At 49.1% G+C, this 14,226-nt stretch overlaps 1 protein-coding gene across 1 annotated transcript; it reads right to left on the bottom strand.

The window, feature by feature from the left end:
* Positions 1–236: 236 nt before the first annotated feature.
* GUSB (glucuronidase beta) lies at positions 237–13,880 on the bottom strand (the record flags this gene model as incomplete). The annotated part of the gene is made up of 12 exons (XM_084218881.1): positions 237–3,820; positions 4,949–5,084; positions 5,564–5,740; positions 7,197–7,281; positions 8,297–8,443; positions 8,817–8,995; positions 9,492–9,644; positions 10,315–10,502; positions 10,661–10,803; positions 11,259–11,440; positions 11,854–12,042; positions 13,653–13,880. The coding sequence occupies 12 exons, from the start codon at positions 13,878–13,880 to the stop codon at positions 3,663–3,665; spliced, it is 1,965 nt and encodes a 654-aa protein (XP_084075007.1). The 3' UTR covers positions 237–3,662.
* Between the last annotated feature and the right edge of the window lie 346 nt (positions 13,881–14,226).

Raw genomic sequence — 14,226 nt, 5'->3', positions numbered from 1 at the left:
TGCTGCCTGAAAGTTGCTCCTATCTCAGAGCAAGCAGCCATGGAGACAAGTCTAATCCATGAGTACTTGGTCCAATTTCTGGGAAAAAAAGAGGAAAAAAAGAGGAAAAAAAGCCCCATCAGCTGAAAGTATTGGTGTTGACTTAACGTCACTGTGTCTTGTGCTTGTTTGTGTGGGCATAGTCTGTTGATTCAGTTTGTTCAGTAAAAATGTTTAGGGCCAGATTTTCAGCAGTCCTTGTTAGTGTGCACATAGGGAGCAAATGGAGCTGGAGTTTGGGCTCTGGGAGAATTTGCAGCCACACTTTGTGCACAGCTTTGTAAATCTGATCCTTAATTGTGAACTCTCTTGTCTTGTGTGCTTCCCTTGCAGTTCCTTTTTACTGGAAGTGATTTGCTAGAAATGGCCCTGATTTCTTCTCTTTCTCTCTCGTGCTTCAGAAATGCAGTTGGCCTGAATAAAGGGCAGAATTATCTTAGCAGGAGAAATTTGGACCTTTCTGCTTCCAGTTCTTTTGACTCTTTCCTTGCTGCTCCCAATGATAGAAACAGCATTTTCCTTCCAGTAAAATGAGTTGTGATTGAAATCAGGAGTGCAGCTGTGCCCCCCTGCCTGCCCCAGCCAAAATGTGGTGGCAAATGTCTGTTTGATACTGGTTTTATCCTTACAAATCCAAAGGCAAATCCCAAAATTTCTCAAGGATGCAGGAGTCTGGGTAAAGGCAGGTAAATGATATTTGGGCTGGCAAGGGACACGGGGTATTACAGGGATCCTTGTTGTGGTTTCAGCACTCAGGAGAATGGAAGGGATAAAATTCACAGTATCCAAACAGAGGTTCTGAATTTGGGCTCTTCCTGCCCCTCTTTGGCTCTCTCAGAATCCCAAAATTCCTTTAGGATCATGGAATATTCTGAGTTGGAAATTTGACAGTGAAGGGCAGATTGGAAAGGCAACAAAACCTCATCCCAAACCCTTCTTAGGAATTAACCATTCCTGAAATCCTCTTACTGTAAGGTACTTGCTACTCTTTAAAGCCAAGGAGGAAATGAATATTCTTGGAAGTTTCTTCCAATGAAACATTTGTGACACTGAGGCCAATGAAACATTTCCTGAGCACCTTTGAGATCTGAAGTGACAGCAGATCTCTGCTGAGGAGGTTTCTGAATGCTGGGGTTTGCATTTTTGTGCTGCTGTAGTCTCAGTTGTTCCAGGAGGTTGGTGAGGTGCTTCAGGTAGTTCTGCTCCTAATTTATGTGGGCTGAGATCAGAGCTTGGCTTTGGTTCTGCCAATGTTGTTTAAACTGGTCCAGAAAAGATATGAAGTATTCTGTTACCACAAAACTGTGTTAAGCATGGCCTAAATATTAGGTGTTTGTTCTGTATAGTATGTTCCATCCACTATTTATTCCCAGTGCTTTCAAATCCAACACCCATTTAAAATGGAGTCATTGGGCAGATGTTCCTTTTCTCAATACAGGCTGAGAGATTCTCTACTGGAGGTTTAGGATACAATTTTGCTAACAGGTAAAAAACCATGTAAATATGTACGAATTCTATTTGTTGCACATAACTTTTTTGGTATAAAAAAAAAAGGAAAAAAAAACCAAACAAAAATAAATGTAGAAATTACCTGTGGATGTCTTGCTGCAATCATTCTTATGCTGCATTCATGCAGTCCAAACATAAGAGCTTGAATGAACCCAACCAGAGGCCTTTTTGGACTCAGTCTGAGCCTTAGAAACTGTTTTTAATGTCAGTACTGTAATTCTGTTTCTAGAAATTGTACCAAGTCGTGTGGTTTTTTCCCCAAGACCTTGTGTGTGTTTAGCAGTAGAAGGGTTAAAGCACTTGATTCTCCCCAGATCCCAGTTTTCCCAGTAGAATTCCTGCAGCTTTGTGTCTGGCTGAGCATTGTGTGTAAAGGCTGAGCAGCGTTGACTTGAGGCTTTCAATGTTTACAGTTCTTTAAGCAAAAAAAGAAACAAAAAAAAAACAAACCCCAACCTTGTGGTTTTTATCACTTTCTGCTTTATTGGGGCTGCTCAAAGCTGGTCCCACAGACCACAAAATCCCTGGAAAAAGTGCTGGATGTGTCCCTGGGTTTGGGGAGGCAGCTGCTGGCAGGGTTGGGTTTGTTGAGAACAAGCAGGAATTAACCCTAAAATGTGTGCTCGAATTTTGGGGTGGGCTGAGCTGAGCCCTGCTTTGTAAGGAGTGACCAGTGTCAAATCCTCATCTGTGTTTTGGTCAGGTCTGTTGAAATTGGGGAAGAAAATGAGTTTTTAAAGGATGATGGAGAAGTTGAAATGACTTTCAAAGACTGCTAATTGGCAGTACCATGGTGTGTTGAACAAATGTCTTTTTATTGTGCATAGTTTTATATTCTGGGGGTTTAGTTCTAGAGAAAATCTAGGCCTAGCACGGTGTGAGGAATGCTGTAGTGTTGTTTCTTTTCCCTTAAAAAGCACGAGAAAAATTGTTGTGGAGTCTGCAGTGAACATCTGTGTCCTTATTCTGCTGGTTCCTCGTGTACCACCTCTGAAGGGAACAGAATTTGGCCAGCACAAAAGAGAAAGGCAAATATTTCCTTTATATGGTCAGATTTGGTCACTTCCCTGAGGCACTCACACAGAGGCAGCTGCAGAGCAGGAGCCATGCACCAGTTTCACCCAGAATCTGTGAATTCCAGTCACCAAACTCCAGAACTGGAACTTCCCAAATGCACTGGGCAGCCTCTGCTTTTGATGCTGCTTTTGGGACAGTGCTGGGAAGTTTACACACTAAATATTCTGAGTTTTGCTGTGAGTGCTGCTGTGATCCATGCCAGGCTAAGCCTGGCCTAGGCTGGTGTGCAGGCCTAAAGGGACACCACTGCAGCAGCACAGGGATTTACAGCTGGCCCTGCCCCAGAGGGCTTCAGGCCACACTCAGAAAGGTTTGGAACAGAATTTCCCTCTGGGGTGCTCTTCCTGTGGTGACACTGAATATGAAGGAAGCCCTTCCACATGGAAGTGGCATTGTTAGACACAGTTTGTGTCTGACAGTGCAGTTTTGGTACTGTAAAATAAATAGATTTAAAGTTGAGTTGATGTAGTCCTCCCTCTGTAACATTCCACCTTGCTGCTGGAACAGGAATTCCAAACTCTGTTGGAGTGTGTTGGGTGGCTCACACCCTTCCTGGCTGCTGGGAATGCTCAGGATTTCTCACACATCCATCCTGTCAGGCCAGAGCAGCTGCACAAACTGCTCCTCTGAAATCCTGTGGACAGTTTGCTGTGATCTCAATAGTGTTAACTCTTAGGGGAGTTTAACTGGAAAACCTCTTTTGCTTTAGAGGGATGTGATGTTCATTTAGAGTAACTTAGATTTTAAGTTCAGCATTGAGTTGTATCATGTAATATTTGTTTTTTTTTTTTGCCATAAACAGATACCTCAGTCAGGATTTCTTAACTTCAGCTCCTTGACAGTGAATATTTGTTTTCCTGCCTGGAAACAAGAAGCCTCCAGAAACAAAAGTTTCTGATCTGCTTTGCATCACAGTAACTACTTCAGGTGGACTAGAAATCGCATTGGACTTGCAAGACTTGAGAGGCATAAAACTTAATTAAACAAAGATTTAATAACGAGTTCAACATAATCCCCAGCCACTAAACCCTTTGTTTTCATTTTAGGAAGAGGGAATGTGATGTTATTGCAGGAGGAAGACAGCTTGATTCATTTGCAATCTTCCAGTACCTGTCCCTAAGAACAAAGGCAGCAGCTTTGGGCTGGCGCTGGCGGGTGAAGATTCCCTTCTTGTTCCCCAGAACTCGTGTGGTGCCTGCAGAGAAGTTATAAAATAAAGAAATGTATAAACCAGGCTCCTCCAGGCCCTGCTGTGAGCTGTTGCAATGTAGGTACTAAATCAGGCCACGTGGAAGAGACCTCTGCACTTTCTTTGCACAGTCAGGTAGAGGAGGGAAGCTTGGCAGGATCTGTGGATGGGACAGGGCAATCCAGCTGCAGTTCCTTTTTTTTTCAGCTGCTGAGCTGGGACACTAAACTGGGGTGTGCCCATTGCTCAGAGTTACATCTACTGGAGATTGGCTCCACCTTCAGATTGGATGGAGGAAATGGTGGTGACTATTTACTGTCCTGTGTGGTGTCTGGATTCTTCCTGCCTGTTTTAGTTTTCGTAGGAAATTGGAGAAAAGAATTGCAACACGTAGAGGGCCTGGAACTGCATCTGTGTCTGACCTTGGCTACGTTTTCTCAGTCCTTTTTGATGCTGTTTTTCTGGGCACTGCCATCACTGAGCTTTCTAATGCCTGTCCTGGTGCTCTGCAGGGTATTCTAGTGCTGTTCCTCCCTCTCCCTGGCTGCTCACCAACCCACTGCAGGTGGCATAACCAGAACAGGTTCATTACTAGGTCTGAGTTGTGATTGTTTCATTTCTGTGGGACTGCACTGTAAATTAAGGAATTTCCCTTCCTTTGTGACTGCACTTATCTATTAAAAATGGAGTGTCATGGTGAGCCAGCTGTGTGCCAGTGTGGCATCTGCTCCTCTGCTGCTGAACCTCTACCAAGTAAATTATGATTATTTAAGGTGCTATGTTTCCAGGGCAGCTGTAGGTGACACTGGAAGCAAGTGAGATGTCCCTGACAGCTGCCTGAAGCTCTGAATTGAGGGTGGCCAAAAACCAGGAGTAACTGTGTCCCTCACAAGTTTCCCCTGTGCATTGTCTCCTGCTCCTGGGAGCATCTGTGCAGGAGAAAGGGTGAATTAAGCACAGGCAGGACCTTCCCTCTTGGCTCTGCTCATGCTGGATTTTGTGACAAAACCAGCTGTGCTCTGTGCTGGTGAACAGAGGGCATTTTGTCCTACCCTTCAGCACAGTGTTTGTGTGGCATCAACCACTAAACTCCCAGGGAGGATGGAAAGGTTTAGAATATAAATAAAAGCTCACCTTGATTGGTCATGAAATCAGCAAAATTCCAGATGAGCTCCCCGATCACGTACTCCTTCCTCTTCTTGTCCAGCACAGAGTGGTACTCCCTGAGCATGGCCTGCTGGTACTCCTCAGTGAACATCATGGGGGGGTCCTGCAGCCAGGAGAGAGGCTCAGGGCACAAACAACCCCACTCCCACTGGCTGGGAACTATTCCTGACCAGCAACTCTGGGGCTGCCTGCTCTGCTAGCTGTGCTGCATTAGCATGGCTGTTGTGACCATTAGCAAACACAGAACTCCAGCTATTCCCAGCGGGAATTCCCCTGGTGGCCTTTGTCCTGACAGGGACAGGAGTGCCACCCCCCTGCATGGGACAGCACCAGGAACCTCCATTCTCCAGGGTCTGCTTTCATTTAAGCCTTTTCTAGCACTTCCAAGGACAGATTTTGGAGTCCTCTTAGCAGACAAAGTGAGTGGCAAAGCTCTCTGGTTTTGGTGGAGCAGGACCTCAATCCTGGAGCCTTTTGGACACTCCCAGCTAAAGCATCTCCCAGCAAAGCCAGGCCCAGTGGTGCCAGCCTCTCCCAGTTATAATTTTCTGCCTTCTGAGCTGTTTCCACCACAACACTCACACTGTGCAGCCCAGGCACTGAGTCTGCTCCATATTCACTCTGGATAATGGGTTTGTGGTAGGTTTTATACCAGTTCTCAAACTGGGCTGTGAGTTGGAGTGGGATCACTTCCAGGTGGCCTGGGTCATGGTACCAGGAGAAGTAGCTGTTCACACAAATCACATCCACATAGGGAGCCTGCAAAAAACAAGGTGAGAGTGTTTTGGCACAGACTTCAACCTCCTCTTGTAAATCTAAATCCTCCTTTGGGTTCAATTCATGGAATCCAGGTTTATTACACATACAATTAACTGTTTCCCCCATCACTCAGGCTCTCCAAATATAATCTCTTTCCCAGAAAAAAAAGAAAGGATAAGTTTAATAAGCTAACAGCATTAATTTGGCATTTTTCTTACAGATTAGGAAGTCACAGCAAAGAGTTAGACAAGATCAACACGTTTCATTCTCAGGTTTGTTAGAAGTTTTTTTGTTTCCAAGATGTCTCTGGCTTGCTGGTACATTTAGATGTACTTTTTCTTTTTGAGTATTGGAATGTGATTATCAAGTGAGTGGTCAAATATTTTGACTAGCAACTAAATTTTGTGCATCAATGGTGCAATACTAAGACTAAAGCATTCTGCAAGTTATTTGCCATTTCTACCACATGGACAGTGTGATAAAAGGGCACAAAGCCCCCTCAAAATAAAGTGATGTTGTATGTAACTTGTTCAATGTTCTCTTAACATGTTTTGTAATAAAAGAAAAAAAAAGTTCTAATATCACAACAGTGTATGAGAGATCTGTTCTTTGGGTTTGTTTGCCTGAGCTCCTCTAGTTGGGCAGAGTGGGAATGGGATATCCAAAAGCAGATTCCTGCTGAGCTCCTTCAAATTTAAAGATGTCAGTTTTGTTTTTTTTCTGGGGTGGGGAGGAAAAACCTCAGAGTTGCAGCCATTCCTGCTAATTAGAGGATACTTTAGAAGAAATCCAAAGTGTAACCTGGATCAGGGATTGTGGCAGCACCAACTCACCTGCTAGCAGTGATTACTGTACAAGGATCTACTCTGGAAACAAATACAGGTGTTAAAAATCCTTGGTCCATGCTAGGAAAGGCCCAAGAATCCAAGGAAATGCCTTTTGGTTATTTATCCAGCCTAGGGCTTTAATTGTGGAGCTGGAGGAGCTTTTAGATTATTCAACACAAACAGGCATCTGCCAAAGAAGATCTAGAGCAGTTGGAAGCAGGAATTAAAGCAAAGCTTCCTTCCTTTAGACTTCCACAAGGGTTGTGAGCATTGTAAAGAGGTTTAAGCTTTGGCTTAATTGCAGTGAAAATCCTGAGCATTAGTAAACACAATCAATGGCATAGCAAAGCATGACAATATTAATGGAATCCAGGGGCATAATCCTGCACACAAAGAATTATTCTCTCTTACAGATCCTTTTTTTTTTTTTCAGCTGGACTACAACTACAGGATAAGATGATTTCTACTAGAAGCAAAAATGTACTTTTTCTTTAGCTTTTCCCTGCTAAACATCTCCAGTAAATTTAGATAGGAGTGGGGGAAAAAATTATAAAACAAGTGACAAGAGAAGAAAATTTAATGTATGAATTAAAAAAGAAAGAAAAAGCTAGAAAACAAAGCAAACTTACACCATGATCAAGAGCGTAATTAGCATCTGTCACAAAGGTGACTGGTCTGGAGGGGTCGAGAGCTTTAGTGTGAGCTATCACTGTCCTGTTTGCAAACAGTAAAGCAAGAGTTCAACAACAGCATGGAGCAGCACAGCCCCCTCTCCCCAGGCTCTCTGGCCTTCCACCCCCCAGACTGAGCTGCTCTTGATTTAGCAGCCAGTGTTTGAATGAAATAAAGAGAATATCTGTCACCAAGTGGTTGCTACGCCACCTGAAAAGGAGCAGAGTGGAAGCACACCAAGCACAGGCCCATGGGTGGTGCCAGCAGCTCAGAAGGTGGAGGGACAGTTGAGTTTGAGGACAAAACTGTAAAAAGGGCAATGGGAAGTCTCTGAACAACTCCTGGGATGTGTTCTTGAGGCCCTGTGCCACAGCAGGCAGAGGCTGGATGTTTCTGAGGAAGCCCTGAGTGAGGGAGATGGGACAGAATGGGAGAGTCAAGCTCTGCTGCTGCCCTGGCATTGCAGGAGAGTGGTGGAACACTCTGAAGAATCAAACTTCACAGTTCTCTCTTAATGCACCTCAGCTCCCAGGGACACTCTGCTGCCCCTGACACAGCTGCCTCTGAGCTATCCAAAGCTTAAATCTCTTTAGAAATAAACCAAGGGGGCTGCAGGGATTCAAAGCAGTGGCTTTGAAGTGGGAAGCCACAGGACAAATAAGCAGCACTGACTGCAGAACCTTGTGTTCAGCATGAAAGGCCAGTTATTTTACAGCTTTGCTGTAAATCTCAAAGGATTCAGCACTCATCTTCCAGTGCTAACAAGGAATATTCCATTCTCACCAGGTCTGGTTTTACTCAACCCTTAACTCAAGAAGAGATGCTCAAACCAAGTGGACTCCTGGTAATTTTGTGGAGTCTTGGTGTGTCTGAACCAACACCTTGGGACAGTTCTGAGCATCAGTTCCACACGTGCAGCAGTTCCATTTTAGTCTGCATCCACAGGTTCAGTTCCAGGGTTCCCAAACAAGCCTACCCTCCCTTTACTACCTCTCTGTGCCATCCCAAAGGAAGAAGAGGCATCATCTGCCCAGAGATGAGGAGCAGAGGCACTTACTTGAAGTAGTGAGCAGCTGGGGGCAGCTCTGAGGCCGGCTCATTGGCCACTGACCACATGACCACGGAGGGCCTGTTCTTATCCCTGCGCACCAGCTCCTCCATCACTGCCAGGTGGTGCTGCAGGGACCTGTTCCCAAAGCTCTCTCTGGAAGACAGAAGGAGGTGAGGGTGTAAAATCCATCCATTTGCCTGTGGAAACTCAGCCTCTGGGCACAGCAGAGCCTTGATGCTGAGGATGGCTGAGGATGGCTTCTGCCCTATCTCCCCAAAGTTTGCTGCACAGTTCAGGGCCGTGGTTTGAGCTCATTAATGGAGCCACACAGCAAAGTGTGGCAAACGCCCTCGTGTTGCCCAACATCATGAGGCACCACCGGTGGCGCAACGGGAGATTTCCAAACAGAACAAAGTACTCTCACTATCAGCACTGAGGACAGAAGTGTAAAAACAGAAATGGGACACTTGGGAACAGCTGAGAGGGGAGCAGGGGAGAGAGGGCAGGGCGTGCTGGCAGCTCTTACGGCAGTTTGATGCCCACCCCCGGGCTCTCGTCGATGACCACGATGCCGTAGGCGTCGCACAGGTCCATGATCTCCTCGGCGTAGGGGTAGTGGCTGGTGCGGAACGAGTTGGCCCCCAGCCAGCGCAGCAGGTTGAAATCCTTCACAATCAGGGGCCAGTCCAGGCCTTTGCCACGGATCTGGGGGAAGAGAGCAACCAGCCCTTGTGAACACAGCTTCCCTGCTTGATCCAGCACCAGCCCTGCCCAGGGTGGGGAACCCGACAGCCACTGTCACGGTCAGAGGGGTTTGGGTTGGAGGGGACCTTAAAGCTCTTATCACTCCACCCCCTGCCATGGTTGCTCCAAGCCCTGTCCAACTGGCCTGGAACACTTGCAGAGATGGGGCAGCCACAGCTTCTCTGTGCAACCTGTGCCAAGGCCTCCCCACCCTCACAGCAGACTGGCTGACTGTCAGCATGTCTGGCTGAAAGCTGTGGCTGGCAGATGCTTCAGCTGCTCCACCAGCACATCCATGTGCCCTGAGGGATGGCAGAACTGTGGCAGGACCAGGCATGGTGTGGGTGTCCTCTTAGTGCTTAGCCTGGGAGGAGGGTGTGAGAGGAGAGGGGAGGCAGCACAGGTGCCACCTGGGCAGTGTGAGCTGAGGTGTCTCTGCCATGGGTGCCACACTTACATCTGCATCCTCGTGCTTGTTGACCCCGTGGAAGTAGAAGGGCCGGCCGTTGATGAGGAACTGGCTGCTGGTGACGTGCACCGTGCGGATGCCCACGGGCAGCGTGTACACGTCCTCCAGCAGGGCCCCGCCCAGCTGGGCCTGCATCTTCACCTGTGTGTGCAGGGAGGAACAGGAGAGATCCTCACAGGGATGCCCAGGGCTCCCTCCCCTGTCTGGGAGGGAGATTCTGGCCCCACATCCCTCCCCAGCCCTCAGCACACAGCCTGTTCCTCACTGCTGCTGCTCAGGGGGAGCTGGGTCTGACTGAACAAAAAAACAAATCCAAGGTGTGGAAGCTGAAGGATGAAGAATGAGCCCCTGGATGATGCTTTTTGCTCATCCCAAAATACTTTGTTGTCTTTTCCCCATGGCATCCCCCCCAGGCCATTTCTGTGTCCTGCACCTTGATGCCAGGCAATGACTGCCACATCACCTGCTCCCAGGTGTGACCCTCAGTCCCTGGAAACTCTGAGCAGCTCATCCTCCCTGATTTCTGCCCCTGAGCATCACCACTGATCCTTAACTCCCACAGGATCTGCCAGGCTCCAGCTGTTAACTCATCACCTCCCCAGAGGGGATGGACTGGACCCTCAGTGTGAAGGACCAGGAATGCCCTTCTCCCTGCCAGACCCTTCAGAAGCTTGATTTGATTAGTGCCTAATTAGCAGAGCCACTCTGGTCACAAGCACAGGGCCCGTGAGAGGAGAGGGCAGAGGACAGGCCATATGGCAGTGCCTTAACCCTATTAAACACGCCCACAGAGGAGGAAATACCACTTTACCTCCAAGGAGTACAGGTATCCAGGGTTCTCGTGCATCAGGTAAGGCCACCAGAGGTTGGGGTTGAGGACTTTGAGCTCTCCCACTGGGCCATCACCTGTAGCAACCACCTTCCCCTCTTGGTCACGTAAACTCAGGGACAAGGAATTGGCTGTGCTGCCAACCACTGACACCTGATACTGCACCATGGCTGGCTCAGAGGAAACAAAAGACAATCAGAGACTGCAGGAGACAGCTCAGCCTCAGGAAAAGCCACTAGGAAACAAATTCAAGCAGGATGTTTTCCCTGCTGCCCTTGGCACCTCCATTTGGAGCCTGAGGGAGCTGCTGTAGTTGCTCTGGACCTACCAACACTGTCTGATGAAGTGGTTGTCACAGTGATGTCATCGATGTAGGCAGCAGGAGTGGTGTAAAGCACAACTGGGCGGTGGATCCCAGCATAATTAAAGAAATCAAACTTGGTGTTCTGCACAAAATAGTTCTTGGGGTACCTGAGTGAGCAAGACAGGAGCAAGGCTGCATTACACTGCACTACACAGCTGAAGGCAGGATGTGCATGCTGGCAGTGCAAAATAATCATGTAAAAGATCTTTATGACAGGCTGGATCTGTCTGTCAGCTGCTACACTGAAGGATTTTGCAGTTAACAAAGATCTTCATCCTTCAGGAGAGCTGGTACTTGCAGCTTCCAGCTGAATCCAAGCTTCTCAAACCAGCCCTGGATTCAGCTTGGCAAATCACCCAATCTGACCCCCCTGGGCACAAAACAGATGCAATAACTCACTGCTGATTCCTCACCACACCACAGCTTAAACTCCTCACAGCTCCACCAACAAATCCACCATAAAGACAACCCCACAGAAGGACTTCTGAACCAGCAGCTGAACAAACTCCTCCTCTCCCACAGCCCTGGGGTGAGCCCAGCAGTAAAACAGCCCAGAACTCACCTTGATTTGTCAGCCATGTACTGGATGGAGCCCGGGGGCAGCGTGTGGGGGGTCAGGGTGTTGTTGAGGGCCACAGTGATGCGGCACAGGGAGCCTGGGCTGCCCTGCACCACGCTGCTGATGTCAGCCTCAAAGGGCAGGTGCCCCCCTTCGTGTTCCACCACCTGCACCCCGTTCACCCACTGCAAGGAAAGACACACAAAAAATGGGTTATTGGGATTTTGTGGTCAGCAGAGCACGGGGAAGGGAAGCCCAGTTACGAGGAACACTTGGGCTCTTGATCCTCAAAGGATCTTTGAGGGATCAGCCTTGATCTTTGAGGGATTCCCTTTGCTGGGAGCTAAGTCTGGGTCACATCAAGTGTCACTGAGGGTCACAGTGTGGGGTAGATCCATTAATCAGGAAATGTTTAGTTACCAATCCCAAAACTGCAGGATCAGAGAAACTGGAATTCATTCTTGCTTGGGGAAAACAGGCACGAGCTCAGAAGGGGATGCACAATCGAGGCAGAGACGCATTTGCTGAACAAACCACAGAAGTGCCTTTAGTCCAGCCTAATTTAGGAAGCACAGGGCTAATCCCCCGAGGCACGTACCACGATGGAGTAGTAATGGGCGCTCCCAAAGCGCAGCACCACCCTGGGGGCGGGATCGCCCTGCAGCCAGCGCAGGGGGAGCAGCACCTCCTTCTCGTACCACACCCAGCCGATGTAATTCTCCAGGCTGGGGTCCTGCGTGATGTCGTTGAAGCTGGCAGGCACTGGCATGTCAATCACAGGGCCGGTCTGGCAGGAATTGCGTGGAAAAGGAAGGAACAGAGAGTTTAAAAAGAGGAATTTTATTACTGGAGGTGTCCCCTTCCACTGACAGCCCTACAATGCCTTTGCCAAGGGGAAATACTTGGGAAAAGCTGTTTAAAAACTGCTGAGATCTCTCACAGCTCCTATACAAGCCCTAATTAGCACCAGGCACAAGAACCTGCCTGCTCCTACAGGAAACAGCTGCTCCTTTCTTTTCCCCTCCTGCTGTACAATGAAATGTTTTCATTAATGGCCCTGGCATTATGGAATCACAGAAGTGAGGAGGGAGAAACCCAAGCCCAGGTTGTTGTTTCAGTGGGAATTTTCTCCTGCACAGCTCCAGAGCAATGTGGGGGTTGTGGTGCTGTTTGTCAGCTAAGAGCTGTAGTAAAAGTGTAACAAAATAATAGATATTTTGGGCAGTAATGGATATTTTGGGATATTTTTCTCTCCATGGAGACTGTTTGGGATTAGCCCAGCCTTTCTCACTGCATGAAACAACAGAGATTCCTTGGGCTTACAACAGAATCCATTCAGTTGCTTATTCCAATATGAAGATTAGAGGGAGGCAGTGTCACAGTACATTGAATATTGAGGAATCCAGATGCTGTTGCCAAACAGAGTGTTCATTTTCAGCACTTTCTGCATTCAGGATGTTGCACAAAGGAGTTCTGCAGCTCTCCTTTCCTGAGGAAGCCTCAGGAAATGGAATGAGGAAGGTCTGGGCACCCAGGGTGGGCATCATGTGCATGGCTGACTCAGCACTGACACCACAGAGAGCTCAGTGCCCTCGTCAAAAAATCCTAGAGGGAAAATCCTTGGATGGGCAAGAGGATTTTTCTGGTATCTGATGCAAGAAAACCCTTGCCTGTGCTGGCCAGAACCTGTGTGTCCTTCAGAGAGAGTCTCTGAGCTCTAAAACAAGTTGAGTGCACCCATCTAAGCCTCTCTTTGAAGGGGCATAGTTCAGGATTGCTCTCCTCTGCAAAACTTCCAGCAGCACAGTGCCCTTCAGCTCTTCTCTCCTTCCACAATCCAGCAACAAATCGACCAAAAGGCTAAAAACAGAAATAATGAACGACTTATCCATTTTATACATAAAATCCCTAACTCTTTTCTGTCAGGTAATGCAGTTAATTTCCAAGCAGATCTCAGTCACACCAAAACTTTTCTACCAGCACTCTGAAACTTCAGAACCAACAATTCCCAATGCCCTTCCAAGCACATTTGCGCTGACTCTGTGGTGCTGGAAGCTCAGCGCTGTGCAAGGCTCCTGGAGGAGCCACCTGGAGGTGAATGGGGCTCATTCAAAGGCTGTCTGCCTTCGGAGCAGCACCGGGGCGTCATCAGGGGCTGCTAATTAGGAACTGCCCCAAGAACAGTTCAGGGCAGGCTCAGCTGCTAATTAGGAACTGCCCCAAGAACAACGCAGGGTCAGCGTGGGGAGAACGGCAGCCCGGTGGGGAAGAAGGCAGGAAAAGAGGAAAAGAGGAAGAAAGAAGAGGAGCCCCTATAGCGGGCCGGAGCCCGGTTCGGAGGGGAAAGAGCGCAGCCCGTGCCCGGGGATGGGCAGCGCCCGCCCCGCTCCCCGCTACCTGCCGGAGCGGCCGCCGGTACCAGCGCTGCGCGAACCCGGCATCCCTGCCCGGAGACAGATCCGCGCGGAAGCTCCAGAGGCCGCCGAGCTCCCTGCGCTCGCGGGAAGGGGTATCCCGGGGCTGCAGCATCCCGGCGGGAACGGCCGCCAGCCCCGGGAGGAACAGCAGCAGCATCAGCAGCGTGCACGGACCGGCCGCGCCGCCGCCTGAGGCCGCCAGCGCCATCTTGGCTGTGGGCAGGGCCCGCTCAGCGAGGGGCGGGGCCGCGGCTGAGGGAGAGGGGCGGGGCCGCGGCTGAGGGAGAGGGGCGGGGCCGCGGCTGAGGGGCGCCCGGTCCCTGTCGCGATACGGATCCCTGTCACGATCCCTGTCACTGTCCCGATCCTGATCCCTGTCACGATCCCGGCCCCGCCCCAGCAGGATGAGCGACTGCAGAGCCCGACAAAGACCGGGTCCTGTCCCACGGTCGCCTCAGGACAAAGCCACGAGTGTCCCGGCGTAAAGGCGCCTCCAGGAACTTTCAGGCTCTGTCCTGGGTCCCTGGATTTCATCGAGAGGCGAGTGGTCCCTC

Source organism: Fringilla coelebs (genome assembly GCF_963513975.1).
Source record: "Fringilla coelebs genome assembly, chromosome: 20".
Classification (NCBI taxonomy): domain Eukaryota; kingdom Metazoa; phylum Chordata; class Aves; order Passeriformes; family Fringillidae; genus Fringilla; species Fringilla coelebs.
The sequence above is the reverse complement of the archived record's forward strand: the minus strand, read 5'-3'. Positions and strand labels throughout refer to the sequence as shown.